The sequence below is a fragment of the Carcharodon carcharias genome, chromosome 35 (genome assembly GCF_017639515.1).
Source record: "Carcharodon carcharias isolate sCarCar2 chromosome 35, sCarCar2.pri, whole genome shotgun sequence".
Taxonomy (NCBI): domain Eukaryota; kingdom Metazoa; phylum Chordata; class Chondrichthyes; order Lamniformes; family Lamnidae; genus Carcharodon; species Carcharodon carcharias.
The window spans coordinates 3,533,999-3,552,840 of NC_054501.1; the positions used below are offsets into that span (position 1 = coordinate 3,533,999).

The window sequence follows — 18,842 nt, forward strand, 5'->3', positions numbered from 1 at the left end:
CGCTTGCTCTCTCTTTGTCGCTCGATCTCTCTTTGTTTCTCGCTCGCTCTCTCTCTCTCTTGCTAGCTGTCTCTTTTTCTCTCACTCGCTCGTTCTCTCTGTCTAACTCGCACTCTTTCTCTCTCACTTGTACGTTCTCTCTCTCTCACTCGCTCTCTCTTTCTCTCTCGTTTTCTCTTTTCTCTCTTGCTCGCTGTCTTTCTCTCTCGCTCGCTCTCTCTTTCTCTCTCACTCACTATCTCTTTGTCTCTCGCTCGCTCTCTCTCACTCACTCTCTCTTTCTCTCTCGCTTTCTCTTTTTCTCTCTCGCTCGCTGTCTTTCTCTCTCGCTCGCTCTCTCTTTCTCTCTCACTCACTATCTCTTCCTCTCTCACTCGCTCTCTCTTTCTCTCTTACTTGCTCTCTTTCTCTCTCGCTCGCTCTCTCTTTCTCTCTCACTCGCTTGCTCTCTCTTTATCGCTCGCTCGCTCTCTCTTTCTCTCTCACTCGCTCTCTCTTTCTCTCTTACTTGCTCTCTTTCTCTCTCGCTCGCTCTCTCTTTCTCTCTCACTCGCTTGCTCTCTCTTTATCGCTCTCTCGTTCTCTCTCGCTCTCTTTCTCTCTCTCTCTTGCTCTCTCTTTGTCGCTTGCTCTCTCTTTGTCGCTCGATCTCTCTTTGTTTCTCGCTCGCTCTCTCTCTCTCTCGCTAGCTGTCTCTTTTTCTCTCACTCGCTCGTTCTCTCTGTCTCACTCGCACTCTTTCTCTCTCACTTGTACGTTCTCTCTCTCACTCGCTCTCTCTTTCTCTCTCACTCACTATCTCTTTGTCTCTCGCTTGCTCTCTCTTTCCCTCTCACTCGCTCTCTCTTTCCCTCTCACTCGCTCTCTCTTCCTCTCTCACTCGCTCTCTCTTTCTCTCTCGCTCGCTCTCTTTCTCTCTCGCTCGCTCTTTATCGTTCGCTCTCTCTCTCTCACTCGCTCTCTCTTCCTCTCTCACTCGCTCTTTCTTTCTCTCTCACTCACTCTCTTTCTCTCTCGCTCGCTCTCTTTCTCTCTCGCTCGCTCTCTCTTTCTCTCTTGTTCTCTCTTTATCGTTCGCTCTCTCTCTCTCGCTCCCTTTTTCTCTCTCGCTTGCTCTCTCTTTTGCTCTTTTTTCTCTCTTGCTCGCTCTTTCTCTCTCACTTGCTCTCTTTTTCTCTCTCTCTCTCGCTTGCTCTCTCTCTCGGTCACTCTCTCTCTCTCGCTCGCTCTCTTTGTCGCTCGCTCTCTCTTTCTCTCTCACTCGCTCGCTCTCTCTTTATCGCTCGCTCACTCTATCTTTTTCTCTCGCTCGCTCTCTTTCTCTCTCACTTGTACGTTCTCTCTCTCACTCGCTCTCTCTTTCTCTCTCGCTCTGTCTTTCTCTCTCGCTCTCTCTTTGTCGCTTGCTCTCTTTGTCGCTCGATCTCTCTTTCTCTCGTGCTCTCTCTTTCCCTCTCACTTGCTCTCGCTCTCTCTTTCCCTCTCAGTCGCTCTCTTTCTCTCTCACTTGCTCTCTCTTTATCTCTCGCTCACTCTCTTTCTCTCTCGCTTGCTCTCTTTCTCTCTCGCTCGCGCTCTCTTTCTCTCTCGTGCTCTCTTTATCACTCGCTCTCTCTCGCTCATTCTCTCTTTCTCTCCCACTCACTCTCTCTTTCTCTCTCTCTCTCTTTGTCGCTTGCTCTCTCTTTGTCGCTCGATCTCTCTTTGTCTCTCGCTCGCTCTCTCTTTCTGTCGCGCTCTCTCTTTCCCTCTCATTAGCTCTCACTATCTCTCTCGCTCTCTCTTTCCCTCTCGGTCGCTCTCTTTCTCTCTCACTCGCTCTCTCTTTATCTCTCGCTCGCTCTCTTTCTCTCTCGATCACTCTCTTTCTATCTCGTGCTCTCTTTATCGCTCGCTCTCTCTCTCTCGATCGTTCTCTCTTTCTCTCTCACTCACTCTCTCTTTGTCTCTCTCTCGCTCTCTCTTTCTCTCGCGCTCTCTCTTTCTCTCTCACTTGCTCTCTCTTTCGCTCTCGCTCTCTCTTTCCCTCTCGCTCGCTCTCTGTTTCTCTCTCGCTCTCTTTCCCTCTCGCTCGCTCTCTCTTTCCCTCTCGTTCGCTCTCTCTTTCTCTCTCGCTCGCTCTCTCTGTCTCTCTCGCTCGCTCTCTCTTTCTCTCTCACTCCTTCTCTCTTTCTCTCTCGCTCGCTCTTCCTTTCTCTCTCTCTCGCTCCACCTCTTTCGTTCGCTCTTTCTTGCTTGCTCTCTCTTTCTCTCTTGCTCGTTCTCTCTTTCTCTCTCTCTCTCTCACTTGCTCTCTCTCTCTTGCTCTCTCTCTCGCTCACTCTCGCTCTCTCTCTCTCTTGCTCTCTCTCTCTCTCGCTGTCTCTCGCTCGCTCTCTCTCTCTCGTTCGCTCTCTCTCTCTTTCGCTCTCTCTCTCGTTCGCTCTCTCTCTCTATCACTCTCTCTCGTTCGCGCTCTCTTGTTCATGATCTCTCGCTCGCTCTCTCTCGCTCAATCTCTCTCTCGCTCTCTCTCTCTCACTCGCTCACTCTCTCTTTATCCCTCGCTCTGTTTATCACATGCTCACACACACTTTCTCTCTTGCTTACTCTCTCACTCTCTCTCTCATTTTCGCTTGCTCGCTCTCTCTTTCCCTCTCGCTCTCTATCTCTCTCTCTCACTCGCTCATTCTCTCTCTCACTCTCTCACTTGCTCGCTCTCTCTTTCTCTCTCTCTCGCTCTCTCTTTGTCGCTTGCTCTCTCTTTGTCGCTCGATCTCTGTTTGTCTCTCACTCGCTCTCTCTTTCTCTCGCGCTCGCTCTCTCTTTCTCTCGCGCTCGTTCTCTCTCTTTCTCTCTCTCTCGCTCGCTCTCTCTTCCTCTCTCTTTCTCGCTCACTCTCTTTCTCGCTCGCTCACTCTTTCTCTCTCGTTCGCTCACTCTTTCTCTCTCGCTTGCTCTCTCGCTCGCTCACTCTCTCTTTCTCTTTCGCTCACTCACTCTTTCTCTCTTGCTCACTCTCTCTCGCTCTCTCTCTGTCGCTCGCTCGCTCTCTCTCTCGCTCTCGCTCGCTCGCTCTCTCTTTCTCTCTCACTCTCTCTTTCTCTCTCGCTCTCTATTTCTCTCATGCTCGCTTTTACCTCCTCCAGCCCCAACAACCCTCCCTATCTCTGTAACCTCCTCCAGCCCCTACAAACCTCCCAATATCTGTAACCTCCTCCAACCCCTGCAACCCTACCTATCTCTGTAAACTCCTCCAGCCCCTACAACCATCCCAATCTCTGTAACCTCCTCCAGCCGCTACAACCATCCCTACCTCTGTAACGTCATCCAGCCCCTACAACCCTCCCTATCTCTGTAACCTCCTCCAGCCCCTACAAACCTCCCTATCTCTGTAACTGCCTCCAGCCCCTACAACCCTCCTAATCTCTGTAACCTCCTCCAGCCCCTACATCCCTCCCTATCTCTGTAACCTCCTCCAGCCCCTACACCCCTCCCTATCTCTGTAACCTCCTCCAGTCCCTACAACCTTCCCTATCTTTGTAACCTCCTACATCGCCTACAACCCTCCCTATCTCAGTAATCATCTCCAGCCCCGACATTCCTCCCTTTCTCTGTAACCTCCTCCAGCCCCTACACCCCTCCCTATCTCTGCAACCTCCTCCATCCCCTACAACCCTCCCTATCTTTGTAACCACCTCCAGCCCCTACAACCCTCCCTATCTCTGTAACCTCCTCCAGCCCCTACATCCTCCCTATCTCTGTAACCTCCTCCAGCACCTACAACCCTCCCTATCTCTGTAACTGCTCCAGCCCCTACAACCCTCCCTATCTCTGTAACCGCCTCCAACCCCTGCAACCCTCCCTATCTCTGTAACCTCCTCCAGCCCCTACAACCCTACCTACCTCTGTAACCTCCTACAACCCTCCGAGATCTCTGCTTCACTCCAATTCCGGCCTCTCGAGCATCCCCCGATTCCCATCGCTCCATTATTGGCGGCCGTGCCAACATATTTACAGGCTGTTGTTGAGCAACTAGGTGGGGTTTTTGGGTTTAACGTCTCATCTGAAATACTGATCCATCGACAGTGTGGCGGTCCCTCAGCACTGACCTTCTGACAGTGCGGCGCTCCCTCAGCACTGACCCTCCGACCGTGCGGCGCTCCCTCAGCACTGACCCTCCCACACTGCGGCATTCCCTCAGCACTGACCCTCTGACAGTGCGGCGCTCCCTCAGCACTGATCCTCCGACAGTGCGGCGCTCCCTCAGCACTGACCCTCCCACAGTGCAGCACTCCCTCAGCACTGACCCTCCGACAGTGCAGCGCACCCTCAGCACTGACCCTCCGACAGTGTGGCGCACCCTCAGCACTGACCCTCCCACAGTGCAGCACTCCCTCAGCACTGACCCTCCGACAGTGCGGCACACCCTCAGCGCTGACCCTCCAACAGTGCTGTGGCCTGCCTTATGAGGCTGATCTTCCTGGGGCATAGAATTGAGAGGCGCAATCCTTGAATCCTTGGGCAATTGCTTCGCAGATCTTAAGCAGCTCCGATTCTTAATTAAACAACCTTCGCCTTTGGCGACTTGCTGCCTTGCTCTCTTTCCTCCATCTGGATTACTTCCTGAGGAACCCCTTTTTAGGATCAACCTTATTGCGCACAATAATCCCAATCCGAAATCCCAAAGCCTTTTCCTTCCCCATTACATCCAACTCCATTATTTATCTGCCCATTTGTGTGGTAGAATTTGAGAGTAATAATTGTTGCTATCTGGTAGGGAGTTGGTTAATTTACTTCCAGCTACCACGAGGGATCCTTTAAAAGCCTATTCTTGTCCTTCTGCCAGAAGGAATCGTTCCCCATTCAGCGAGATGTGTGAGCAGAGGGGAAATTGAGGCCTAGGATGCTACGAGGCCCAGAAGCAGCTGACCCGACCTGTTTTATGTAACCCAACGAGGTCTACTCACAGGCCTGGGTTGTGAGGCTACTTGAGGGATACGGGGAGAAGGTGGGATTGAGGGATATGGGGAGAAGGTGGGATTGAGGGATACGGGGAGAAGGTGAGATTGAGGGCTACAGGGAGAATGTGGGATTGAGGGATATCGGGAGAAGGTGGGGATTGAGGGATATGGGGAGAAGGTGGGATTGAGGGATACAGGGAAAAGGTGGGATTGAGGGATATGGGGAGAAGGTGGGATTGAGTGATACGGGGAGAAGGTGGGGATTGAGGGATATGGGAAGAAGGTGGGATTGAGGGATACGGGGTCTCGATCATTCAGAAATCAGTCACTGGGGCCTGTGTAGTGCGGGATTGAGGAGGCGGGTAGGATTGGAGTAACCCTGGTGACGAGGGAGGGCCAAACTCTGTGGAGAGGAGCCTCTGAGGTACAGTGAGCGGATCAGAAGTCTAATAGGTTCCATGTGTCAGAGAGAGAGAGAGAGAGAGAGAGAATTCACAAGAATAGAAAGCATTTCCAACTTCCTTTCACCAGAGAGGCCCCACAACAATTCCTGACGCCCATTCCTCAGTGAACTGTCTCCAGGAGATGAGTGGGCCCTGTAGGCTCAACTCAAAACAGGAGCCTGATTTTCTTGATCAGCCAAGGGGGTGCTTGGGTTCCTCAATGGAGCTCACACCGGTACTGGTCCAGGCTGTTGACTGACTATTGAGCAGGAGACAAGTTTGGTTCCCTCACATCCCTGTCTCCTGGTCCCTTTCCTGCATTTTCTCACACACACGCACAGTCGAACAAAATGCCTCGTCGATTCTTCAATCTCCACTCGAGATCTCCAGCTTTCCCACGGCACTGATCCTCGGACAGAGGCAAGGGGCGAGGGTGAGGGCCAACAGGCAGGGATTGAGGGATATGGGGAGAAGGTGGGATTGAGGGATTACGGGGAGAAGGTGGGATTGAGGGATACGGGGAGAAGGTGGGATTGAGGGATATGGGGAGAAGGTGGGATTGAGGGATTACGGGGAGAAGGTGGGATTGAGGGATACAGGGAGAAGGTGGGATTGAGGGATACGGGGAGAAGGTGGGATTGAGGGATACGGGGAGAAGGTGGGATTGAGGGATACGGGGAGAAGGTGGGGATTGAGGGAAATGGGACTAGGTGGGGATTGAGGGATACAGGGAGAAGGTGCAGATTGAGGGATACGGGGAGAAGGTGGGATTGAGGGATACGGTGAGAAGGTGGGGATTGAGGGAAATGGGACTAGGTGGGGATTGAGGGATACAGGGAGAAGGTGCGGATTGAGGGATATGGGGAGAAGGTGGGAATGAGGGTTATGGGGAGAAGGTGGAGATTGAGGGATACGGGGAGAAGGTGGAGATTGAGGGATATGGGGAGAAGGTGGGATTGAGGGATACGGGGAGAAGGTGAAGATTGAGGGATATGGGGAGAAGGTGGGATTGAGGGATACAGGGAGAAGGTGGGATTGAGGGATACAGGGAGAAGGTGGGGATTGACGGATATGGGAAGAAGGTGGGATTGAGGGATATGGGGAGAAGGTGGGATTGAGGGATACGGGGAGAAGGTGAAGATTGAGGGATATGGGGAGAAGGTGGGGATTGAGGGATACGGGGAGAAGGTGGGATTGAGGGATACGGGGAGAAGGTGGGATTGAGGTGAAAGGATTGAAGTGTATTTGTGAGTGAGAGATCCTGGGCTCTCTTGGCAGTGTGGATCTGCAGATGAAATATTCCAGACTGGAGTTTGTCTGGTGTCAGCAGCTCTGAATCTGAATTGCAAATGGGCAGACTTGTGGCTCCCTGGTGTACAGCTACAGATACCACATCACCAGAGAGAGCTATAATTAGATACCAAAGACTAAAATAGCCCCTCTCAAATATAGAATCAGTGTAATCTAGTGACATTCATTCCAGCAGTGCGGCGCTCCCTCGGCACTGACTCTCCGACAGTGCGGCGCTCCCTCAGCACTGACCCTCCAACAGTGCGGCGCTCCCTCAGCACTGACCCTCCAACAGTGCGGCGCTCCCTCAGCACTGACCCTCCGACAGTGCGGCGCTCCCTCAGCACTGACTCTCCAACAGTGCGGCGCTCCCTCAGCACTGATCCTCCCACAGTGCGGCGCTCCCTCAGCGCCGACCCTCGGACAGTGCGGCGCTCCCTCAGCACTGACCCTCGGACAGTGCGGCGCTCCCTCAGCACTGACCCTCCGACAGTGCGGCGCTCCCTCAGCACTGACCCTCCGACAGTGCGGCGCTCCCTCAGCACTGACCCTCCGACAGTGCGGCGCTCCCTCAGCGCCGACCCTCGGACAGTGCGGCACTCCCTCAGCATTGACTCTCCGACAGTGCGGCGCTCCCTCAGCACTGACCCTCCGACAGTGCGGCGCTCCCTCAGCGCCAACCCTCGGAGAGTGCGGCGCTCCCTCAGCGCTGACCCTCCGACATTGCGGCACTCCCTCAGCACTGACCCTCCGACACTAGGTGATGGTGTATTGCTTGTTACTGAGACCGGAGTTACATATCCCAGGATTGAATCACCCCCGCTTACTTGCTATTTGTCCTCGTCATTTCGTGTCATAAAATGATTCAGTTCCCGAGTTACCCTGTGATACACCAGGAGCTGATGTCATTACCTTGAAGGCAGGATGTGTCTGTCCATGGGATATATCCTGTCAGAGTCCAGTCTCTGGGATATATCCTGTCAGAGTTCAGTCTCTGGGATATATCCTGTCAGAGTTCAGTCTCTGGGATATATCTTGTCAGAGTCCAGTCTCTGGGATATATCCTGTCAGTGTTCAGTCTCTGGGATATATCCTGTCAGTGTTCAGTCTCTGGGATATATCCTGTCAGAGTTCAGTCTCTGGGATATATCCTGTCAGTGTTCAGTCTCTGGGATATATCCTGTCAGTGTTCAGTCTCTGGGATATATCCTGTCAGTGTTCAGTCTCTGGGATATATCCTGTCAGAGTCCAGTCTCTGGGATATATCCTGTCAGAGTTCAGTCTCTGGGATATATCCTGTCAGAGTTCAGTCTCTGGGATATATCCTGTCAGAGTTCAGTCTCTGGGATATATCCTGTCAGAGTTCAGTCTCTGGGATATATCCTGTCAGTGTTCAGTCTCTGGGATATATCCTGTCAGAGTCCAGTCTCTGGGATATATCCTGTCAGAGTTCAGTCTCTGGGATATATCCTGTCAGTGTTCAGTCTCTGGGATATATCCTGTCAGAGTCCAGTCTCTGGGATATATCCTGTCAGAGTCCAGTCTCTGGGATATATCCTGTCAGTGTTTAGTCTCTGGGATATATCCTGTCAGAGTCCAGTCTCTGGGATATATCCTGTCAGTGTTCAGTCTCTGGGATATATCCTGTCAGTGTTCAGTCTCTGGCATATATCCTTTCAAAGTTCAGTCTCTGGGATATATCCTGTCAGTGTTCAGTCTCTGGGATATATCTTGTCAGAGTCCAGTCTCTGGGATATATCCTGTCAGAGTCCAGTCTCTGGGATATATCCTGTCAGTGTTCAGTCTCTGGGATATATCCTTTCAAAGTTCAGTCTCTGGGATATATCCTGTCAGAGTTCAGTCTCTGGGATATATCCTGTCAGAGTCCAGTCTCTGGGATATATCCTGTCAGAGTCCAGTCTCTGGGATATATCCTGTCAGTGTTCAGTCTCTGGGATATATCCTGTCAGTGTTCAGTCTCTGGGATATATCCTGTCAGAGTTCAGTCTCTGGGATATATCCTGTCAGAGTTCAGTCTCTGGGATATATCCTGTCAGAGTTCAGTCTCCGGGATATATCCTGTGAGAGTTCAATCTCTGGGATATATCCTGTCAGAGTTCAGTCTCTGGGATATATCCTGTCAGAGTTCAGTCTCTGGGATATATCCCACCGGAGTCCAGTCTCCGGGGTATATCGTTTCGAGTTCTCTACCTTGCCAGGTGATATCTCTTTATCGAACGCTCAGCCCTCTGTATTGTTTCTGTCTGTGACACCCACACCTACACCCCATGTCTTTCTATCTGTCGCTCCCTCTCTTTCTTTCTCTCTGTCCCTATCTCTCTCCCACACTCTCTCCCTCTGTCCCTCTGCTGATCTCCCCACTTCCAAGCCTCCAAAACCATCTTGCCCCTCTCGCTTCTCTGTCACTCCCACCTCTCTGTCCCTCCTTCCCCCCCTCTCCTTCCCTCCCCCCATCCTTCCCCTTCCTCGTCTCTCCACCCTCCCCGTCTCTCTCCTCCCGCCTCCGTCCATCCCCCAACTCCGTGCCTCCCCCCTCAGCAAATCACAGCAGCGCCAAGACTCCAGCCGAGCATGGTTAATACTGTTTGTGACCAGGTCTCCGGACACCCAGGTTTAACCCTCACCAGCCCAGCGCAGCGCTCGATCAGGGTTCCACACACAAACCGTTCATCTGCCTCTACCCCACCTTTCCCAGACATAACCCTCCCTTATCCCAGAGGATATTCCCCGGGCATCTCGTGTCCAGCCCAGCCAGTCGCTGGGTGCAAGCGGGCTGAGTTAGTGGGGCTCTTCCACCGTGAGACTCCTTACCTGGCGCCGGCGGGGGACACTGTAGAGCAACCAGAGATTGGGTGCTAAGTTGGAATGAGAGGGCAAGACAGTGTAGAGGGAGCTTTACTCTGTATCTAACCCCGTGCTGTACCTGTCCTGGGAGTGTTTGATGGGGACGGTGTAGAGGGAGCTTTACTCTGTATCTAACCCCGTGCTGTACCTGTCCTGGGAGTGTTTGATGGGGACAGTGTAGAGAGAGCTTTATTCTGTATCTAACCCCGTGCTGTACCTGCGATGCGAGTGAGTGGACAGTCTGAGGAAGTAAGTTAATGGGACAAGGGAGCACGACTGAATGTGATGCCTGCAGAGTTGGCCATTGCCTCTCCTGCCGGCTCGTAATACTTGTGGTTGTGGAGAGAACGCAGCCAGATATTTTCAGAGCCTCGGCCAGAACAGTTCAGAGCTCCTGACGTGACCTGTTAATGCTTTTGGCATCTGTGCAGGGCTTGTAAGGATCTCGCTTTGTAACAAAGCCAACAATTATTTGAATTCTGGAGGAGGCGATGATAGGGTACGAATGGGAACTTCATTCCTCGCGACAGTGGGAGAGCAGGAAGGGGGCTGATTGGAGACGGGGACCTGCCCTGCCCCCTTTCTCGAAACCCACCCCCCCCCAACCCCCCATCTCACCCCTCCCACCCCCAAAATCACCCCCTCCTTTCCCCTTTCCCATGGCTCCGTCCCTATATATTTTTGACCCATTTGTTCGCTCTCGGCACTGTTGCCAGGGTGACGGCCTCCCAGGCCGCTGGAAGCTGGGAGACCCAGGCGAGCGATTTTAACACAGGCGGCCCCCTCCCTCCCTCCCTCCCTCCCCGCCGGCCCCAAGGCCAAGGGAGCTGGACAGAGACTGGACAGGAGAGACAGAGTGTGTGAGACAGAGAGAGAGAGAGAGAGCGGGGGTGCAGGGGGTGTGGGGGGTGGTGGGGGGGGGGTGTGGGAGAAGCAGTCAGCAGCAGCTTTCCTTTGTGATATCCGCCGTGTGTTTATCGTTCCTCCCACACCCCCCACCCCCACCCCCCTCCCGACACAGTGTGTGTCCGGAAATCCTTGCTCTGAGGTGGACCCTCTGTCTCTCCCTGACTCTGTTTTTCTCTCTCTCTCTTCCTTTTTCTTTCTCCCTTTTTTTTTCTCTCTCTCTCTCCGTGTCTCTCTCTCTCCCTGTCTCTCTCTCTCTCCCTCCTGTCTCTCTCTCCCTGTCTCTCTCTCCCTGTCTCTCTCTCTCTCTCCCTGTCTCTCTCTCTCTCTCCCTCTCTCTCTCTCTCTCCCTGTCTCTCTCTCTGTCTCTCTCTCACTCTCTCTCTCCCTGTCTCTCTCTCTCTCTCCCTGTCTCTCTCTTTCTCTCCCTGTCTCTCTCTCTCTCTGTCTCTCTCTCTCTCTCTCCCTGTCTCTCTCTCTCCCTGTCTCTCTCTCTCTCCCTGTCTCTCTCTCTCCCTGTCTCTCTCTCCTCCCTCTGTCTCTGTCTCTCACTCCATCTGTCTCTCTCTCTCCCTATCTCTCTTGTTCTCTGTCACTCTCTCTGTCTGTCTCTCTCTCTCTGTCTCTCTCTCTCTGTCTCTCTCTGTCTGTTTCTCTCTCTCTTTCTATCTCTCTCTCTGTCTGTCTCTCTCTCTCTCTGTCTGTCTCTCTCTCTCTGTCTGTCACTCTCTCTCTGTCTCTCTCTCTCTCTCTCTGTCTTTCACTCTCTCTCTGTCTGTCTCTCTCTGTCTGTCTCTCTCTCTGTGTCTCTCTCTCTCTCTCTGACTATCACTCTTTCTCTCTCTCTCTCTGCAGACTGACAGACTGCAGGAATGGCTGAATCCTCTCAGAATGGTAAGGTTAGTCCTCAGGGAAGAGGGGAGGGGGTTGCTGGGTGATGTTTTACGTTGAGGTGTGGGGGAGCGAGCACGCGAGGGGCTGGAGGGGATGGCGCCACACCAGGCGGTTGTGTGTCGAGAGCCGCAAACACAGAGGGATGGAAGTTGCTGGGAGACCTTGTGTCAGTCTGTGTGAGGCTCTGAGGGATCTTCCGAGTTTGTACACGTTGATGTACCAATCGCACACCACAATGCAATACCTGTCTCTGCCTTTGTCAAGACCATTCGACTACATAAGGCATCGCTGTCACGATCACCACCATGTGCCTGTCGCTGGTGGCTGGGATAGGTTTGGCATGTCTCAGAGCTCATCTTCCACTGACTTCCTTTCTCAGCCCAGAAGATATCAGCACTGACCCTCCGACAGCGCGGCACTCTCTCAGTACTGACCCTCCGACAGTGCGGCGCTCCCTCAGCACTGACCCTCTGACAGTGCGGCGCTCCCTCAGCACTGACCCTCCGACAGTGCGGCGCTCCCTCAGCGCTGACCCTCCGTCAGTGCGGCGCTCCCTCAGCACTGACCCTCCGACAGTGCGGCGCTCCCTCAGCACTGACCCTCCGACAGTGCGGCGCTCCCTCAGCGCTGACCCTCCGACAGTGCGGCGCTCCCTCAGCACTGACCCTCCGACAGTGCGGCGCTCCCTCAGCGCTGACCCTCCGACAGTGCGGCGCTCCCTCAGCACTGACCCTCCGACAGTGCGGCGCTCCCTCAGCACTGACCCTCCGACAGTGCGGCGCTCCCTCAGCGCTGACCCTCCGACAGTGCGGCGCTCCCTCAGCGCTGACCCTCCGACAGTGCGGCGCTCCCTCAGCACTGACCCTCTAACAGTGCGGCGCTCCCCCAGTGCTGTAATGGCGGTGGTAGGGTGTGTCAGGCCTAGATTATGAGCCTCGTTCCTGATGGAGTGGGGGTTGAACTCACGACCTTCTGACTCTGATTCGAAGCCGCCACTTAACCCCATCTTCAGCTGCAGCTCCCAATTCGCTCTCAGTGATGGTACCCCCCCGAAGCCTTGGCCTAAGTGAATCCTCAAACCAGGCCGAGCATTGACAGGCCAATTTCCCTCATGGAGTTCAGGATAAAATAAGAGGCCTCTCATCTTAAGGCTTCTGTCGCGATATGGTTTGGTCTTTCCGTGCCAGCTCTGACTACAATGAGTGTTGCTGGGGGGATCACCTTGATTAGAATCGAGTCCTATACTTAAACAGGAGGAGACCATTCAGCCCCTCTCGAGCCTGTTACACAGGAACAGGAGGAGGCCCCATTCAGCCCCTCTCGAGCCTTTTACACAGCAACACGAGGAGACCATTCAGCCCCTCTCGAGACTGTTACACAGCAACAGGAGGAGGTCATTCAGCCCCTCTCGAGACTGTTACACAGCAACAGGAGGAGGTCATTCAGCCCCTCTCGAGACTGTTACACAGGAACAGGAGGAGGCCATTCAGCCCCTCTCAAGCCTGTTACACAGGAACAGGCGGAGGCCCATTCAGCCCCTCTCGAGCCAGTTACACAGGAACAGAAGGAGGCTATTCGGCCCCCTTTGAGCCTGTTACACAGGAACAGGAGGAGGCCCATTCAGCCCCCCTCTCGAGCCTATTACACAGGAACAGGAGGAGGCCCATTCTGCCCCTCTCGAGCCTGTTACACAGGAACTTGAGGAGGACCATTCTGCCCCTCTCGAGCCTGTTACACAGGAACAGTAGGAGGCCCATTCAGCCCCTCTCGAGCCTGTTACACAGGAACAGAAGGAGGCCATTCGGCCCCCTTGAGCTTGTTACATAGGAACAGGAGGAGGCAGGTGCGACCAGAACTGAACAGTCACTGTCGCCTGTGCAATTAGTCTCTCAGTGACCCTAGGCCCGGAACAGAACATGCTTACTGCAGAGAAGGGGCCTTCCCAGAGTTCTGTACAGTTGTAACATAACCTCCGCCCTTTTGTATTCCAACAACAATACAGTTAATTTGTATAGAACCTTTACTGCAATAAAACATCCCCCAAGATGCTTCACGGGAGGGTAAATCAGACAGAATCTGACCCCAAGTCACACGCCGAGTTATTAGGGACAGGGGACCAAAGGCTCGGTCAAAGAGATCAGTTTTTAAGGAGCGTCTTAAAGGAGGAGAGAGAGAGAGAAAGAGACAGAGAGAGAGAGATGGAGAGGTTGAGGGAGGGAATTCCAGAGCTCAGGGCCCCCCCCCCAGGCAGCTGAAGGCACGGCCGCCAATGGTGGAGCGATGGGAATCGGGGGATGCTCGAGAGGCCGGAATTGGAAGAGCGCAGAGATCTCGGAGGGTTGTAGGAGGTTACAGAGATAGGGAGGGTTGTCGGGGCTGAAGGAGGTTACAGAGATAAGGAGGGTTGTAGGAGCTAGAGGAGGTTACAGAGATAGGGAGAGTAGGTGCTGGAGGAGGTTACAGAGATAGGGAGGGGTGTAGGGGCTGGAGGATGTTACAGAGATAGGGAGGGGTGTAGGGGCTGGAGGAGGTTACAGAGATAGGGAGGGGTGTAGGGGCTGGAGGGGGTTACAGAGATAGGGAGGGTTGTAGGGGCTGGAGGAGGTTACAGAGATAGGGAGGGTTGTAGGGGGCTGGAGGAGGTTACAGAGATAGGGAGGGGTGTAGGGGCTGGAGAAGGTTACAGAGATAGGGAGGGTTGTAGGGGCTGGAGGAGGTCACAGGGATAGGGAGGGTTGTAGGGGCTGTAGGAGGTTACAGGGATAGGGACGGGTGTAGGGGCTGGAGAAGGTTACAGAGATAGGGAGGGGTGTAGGGGCTGGAGGAGGTTACAGAGATAGGGAGGGTTGTAGGGGCTGGAGGAGGTTACAGAGATAGGGAGGTGTGTAGGGGCTGGAGGAGGTTACAGAGATTGGGAGGGGTGTAAGGACTGCAGGAGGTTACAGAGGTAACTCCCCCACCCCCCCTACCGGATTACCTTTTCCGATGGACCCGCTCTCCCTGCTGTAGCAAATCCCTCTGGAGCAAGGGACAGTTATTCATGGAATGTGTCTGTGCAGTTTGTTACCCTGGATGGGCATCAGAGAGAGAGGAGGGATGGGACAGGGACTTGGAGACAGAGAGAGAGCAGGAGAGAGAGAGAGAGAGCGCGGGAGAGAGAGAGAGAGTGGGGGGGAGAGAGCGGGGGGGAGAGAGAAAGAGAGAGCGAGGGGGGAGAGTGAAAGAGAGAGTGGGGGGAGAGAGAAAGAGAAAGTGGGGGGAGAGAGAAAGAGAGAGCGGGGGAGAGAGAAAGAGAGAGCGGGGGAGAGAGAGGAAGAAAGAGAGGGAGGGAGGGAGCCTGTCACTGGGACCTGGGTCATGTTCCTGGTGGGAGGGGTGAGTGTCCAGTTTGGTCTGTCTGCCAACGTGGTCCTGAGTCTTGTCTGGTTGGGCCTGCTCGGGCCTTTGACTCTGGGGTCATTCACAACGAACCCCCACGAGACCTGGTGGAGTCTTCAGCTGCTCGGTGGACTTTTGTTTTTTTTTGCTTCTGCCTTTCTGTTTCTGCGAAGGAGCGTTGTTCAGTTCATCCCCCCCACCCCACCTCAGCCCACCCCAGCTCAGCCCAGCATGCCTTCATTCCCCGTGGTTTTAATCAGGCCACTGTGCCCTTCCTTAGGTTTTCCCAGTGTTTGAATTTCTGCTCCAGCTCCTCTCAGGCTCCGGGTTTTCTCAGCCGCTGCACCATTTTGGATATTCTGTTAAGTTGGTCTCACAAAGCGGCTCTGAGTTTTGTATGGATGAACATTGAGTGTTTATTGGTAGCACACGATTTTGTACATCGATACAGGGTATAGCCCAAGCTAAGAGCTAACTCCATGCTTGCCTCTACACAGGTCTCTGTCCAGTCCACAACTCTCCCTAGTCTCAGGTGATGTGGCTCTGTGGGTGGTACAGTTTCCCAGTCCCACATTAACCCTTGCTGTGCCAGATACTGTTATAATGAAACAGCCAGGGGGAGATGGGCGATGTCCCTCGGGTGTGGAGGGGGGAAGGTTGTGAGACGGTCACTGAGACCCTGTGTTTCACGTTTCCCTCCCCTCAATTACCAGCAGTAGCTGTTCAGATTCGCTGCATTTTTGGATAACCTGTAAAAGTGACAGGGTTAACATGCCCTCAGCAAAGGCATTTTATTAGAGATGGAGGTGAACTGGGGTCCATCCTTCAGGGAGGATGGTATTCGCTGTAACACACGGGAATACTGTCACTCTGTCTTTTTATCTCTCTCTGCCTCTATCTCTCGGTGTCTCTTCTCTCTCCTCCCTCTGTCTGCCTCTCTCTCTTTCTCTCTCTCTTTGTCTCTGCCTCTCGCTCACCCTGCCTCTCGCTCTCTCTCTCTGTCTCTCTCCCGCTCTGCCTCTCTCTCTCTCCCGCTCTGCCTCTCTCTCTCCCGCTCTGCCTCTCTCTCTCCCTCTCTGCTTCTCTCTCTCCCGCTCTGCCTCTCTCTCGCTCGCTCTGCCTCTCGCTCGCTCTGCCTCTCGCTCACTCTGCCTCTTGCTTGCTCTCTCACTCTCTCGCTCGCTCTGCCTCTCGCTCGCTCTCTCTCCCACTCTGCCTCTCACTCTCTCTCAATCCCCGGGGAACCCCTGTAAATATTGACACACTCCCCGGGGTCCCCCTGTAAATACTGACACACTCCCCGGGGTCCCCCTGTAAATACTGACACACTCCCCGGGGTCCCCCTGTAAATACTGACACACTCCCCAGGGTCCCCCTGTAAATACTGACACACTCCCCGGGGACCCCCTGTAAATACTGACACACTTCCCGCACTGTCGGAGGGTCAGTGCTGAGGGAGCGCTGCACTGTGGGAGGGTCAGTGCTGAGGGAGTGCCGCACTGTCAGAGGCCCCACCTTCGGGATGAGACCTGAAACGCGAGTCCCGCCCCCTCACCCTCCTTCGGCCCTCTCTCAGGGGAATATGGAAGACCCCCGTGGCCTTTTTGATCTGAAAGTGCAGCAGAGTGAGGTCAGCGGGGATGGGGGGTTGGATGGAATTGTACCCGGTGCCCTGGGGGCCAATATCTATCTGTCCCTCGACAAAGCTGAGGACAGACGGAGAGAGGGACAGAAGGAGGGAGGGAGGGTGGAGGGAGATGGAAGGAGCTGGCTAGTGGTTTGGCTGGGCTGACCCCCCCCACCAAACCCATCTCCTTCCCCACCCCGTCTCCTTCCGCACCCACCCCCACCCCGTCTCCTTCCCCACCCACCCACCCCCACCCCGTCTCCTTCCCCACCCACCCACCCAACCCCACCCCGTCTCATTCCCCACCCACACCCACCCCGTTTCCTTCCCCACCCAGACAGAGAGAGAGAGAGAGGGACAGTAAGAGAGAGAGAGAGGGACAGAGAGGGACAGATAGGGGCAGAGAGAGAGAGAGGGACAGAGAGAGAGAGGGACAGTGTGAGAGAGAGAGAGAGAGGGACACAGAGAGAGAGGGACAGAGAGAGAGAGGGGGACAGAGAGAGAGAGAGGGACAGAGAGGGACAGATAGGGGCAGAGAGAGAGAGAGGGACAGAGAGAGAGAGAGAGGGACAGAGAGAGAGAGAGGGACAGAGAGAGAGAGAGGGACAGAGAGAGAGAGAGAGGGACAGAGAGAGAGAGAGGGACAGAGAGAGAGAGGGGGACAGAGAGAGAGAGAGAGGGACAGTGAGAGGGAGAGAGAGGGACAGAGAGAGAGGGACAGTGAGAGAGAGAGAGGGACAGAGAGAGAGGGACAGAGAGAGAGGGACAGAGAGAGAGGGACAGAGAGAGAGAGAGGGACAGAGAGAGAGACAGGGACAGAGAGAGAGGGACAGTGAGAGAGAGAGGGACAGAGAGAGAGGGACAGTGAGAGAGGGACAATGAGAGAGAGAGGGACAGAGAGAGAGGGACAGTGAGAGAGGGACAGAGGGAGAGAGAGGGACAGAGGGAGAGAGATAGAGAGAGAGGGACAGAGAGAGAGGGACAGTGAGAGAGGGACAGAGGGAGAGAGAGGGACAGAGGGAGAGAGATAGAGAGAGAGGGACAGAGAGAGAGGGACAGTGAGAGAGGGACAGTGAGAGAGAGAGGGACAGAGAGAGAGGGACAGTGAGAGAGGGACAGAGGGAGAGAGAGGGACAGAGGGAGAGAGATAGAGAGAGAGGGACAGTGAGAGAGAGGGTCAGAGAGAGAGGGACAGTGAGAGAGAGAGGGACAGTGAGAGAGAGAGAGAGAGGGACAGAGAAAAGGACAGAGAGAGGGACAGGGAGAGAGAGAGAGAGAGAGAGAGCAACAGAGAAAAGGACAGAGAGAGGGACAGGGAGAGAGAGAGAGAGAGAGGGACAGAGAAAAGGACAGAGAGAGGGACAGGGAGAGAGAGCAGCAGGTAGTGAGAGAGGGACAGAGACAGTCTGTGTGGAGATGCTGCCTCTGAAGGTGACTAATCTGGAGCCTGCAGCCCTGTTGGCTTCCCCACCCCCCCCCAACCCCCCAGTCTGGTCCCTCCCCGTCGACTCCCTCCCGACCTCCCATTCACCCGTTCAAAAGACTGGCAGTCGGGAGGAGGGTCCGGGGATACACCTCAGCCAGATGGCAGACGGCTCCTCCCCTCAGCCTCAGTCAAAGGTCAGTAACTGATGTGTGAGCAGGGCTGGAAGTCAGGGTGTTCAGGTCTCCCAGCGCAATGAAGCGGTGGAAGCGGGCGGAGAATGATCGGAGGCAGCAGAACACAAACTCCCAGCACTGAGGAAGGTGGGTGGCTCTGGTCTCAACTACTGAAGCCCTGCTTGGGAACGCCGTCTCCCAATGGTCCTGTGTCCAGGACAGGGACGCCCATTTACTCCCAGCCCCCTTTCGACCGGTCACAGGAGGTCCCGAAGCCCCAGTTAAGCAGATTTTGAAGTTCGGTCTCTGCTGTGGTGCAGGAGAATGCCGACCGGTGCACATCAAGATCCCACAAGCAGCCCAAATGTGGTAATGTCTCGCATCGCCTGTTTTCTTTTCCCTCTGGTGGTGTTGGCTGAGGCGGTACGAATTGGCCCCAGGACACCGGGGTGAACCCCCGAGAGTGCCTCTCTCCCTCAGCACTGACCCTCCGACAGTGCGGCTCTCCCTCAGCACTGACCCTCCGACAGTGTGGCGCTCCCTCAGCACTGACCCTCCCACAGTGCGGCACTCCCTCAGCACTGACCCTCCGACAGCGCCGCGATCCCTCAGCACTGACCCTCCCACAGTGCGGCGCTCCCTCAGCACTGACCCTCTGACAGTGCGGTGCTCCCTCAGCACTGACCCTCCGACAGTGCGGCGCTCCCTCAGCACTGACCCTCCGACAGTGCGGAGCTCCCTCAGCACTGACCCTCCGACAGTGCGGCGCTCCCTCAGCACTGACCCTCCGACAGTGCGGCGCTCCCTCAGCACTGACCCTCCGACAGTGCGGAGCTCCCTCAGCACTGACCCTCCCACAGTGCGGCGCTCCCTCAGCACTGACCCTCTGACAGTGCG

General features: G+C 54.8%; 1 protein-coding gene across 2 annotated transcripts in view; it reads left to right on the forward strand.

Annotated features, from left to right (window-relative positions):
• Positions 1–18,842, forward strand: part of fgd1 (FYVE, RhoGEF and PH domain containing 1) — a 727,438-nt gene that overhangs the window by 516,486 nt on the left and 192,110 nt on the right. Inside the window, exon 1 of one of the 2 annotated variants that reach the window (XM_041179530.1) lies at positions 11,314–11,341. The exons of the other annotated variant lie outside the window; for it this stretch is intronic. Coding sequence (XP_041035464.1) covers positions 11,320–11,341 — 22 coding nt within the window. The 5' untranslated portion in view covers positions 11,314–11,319. Of the gene's footprint in view, positions 1–11,313; positions 11,342–18,842 lie in introns of those variants that run through there. 2 annotated transcript variants of the gene reach the window in all.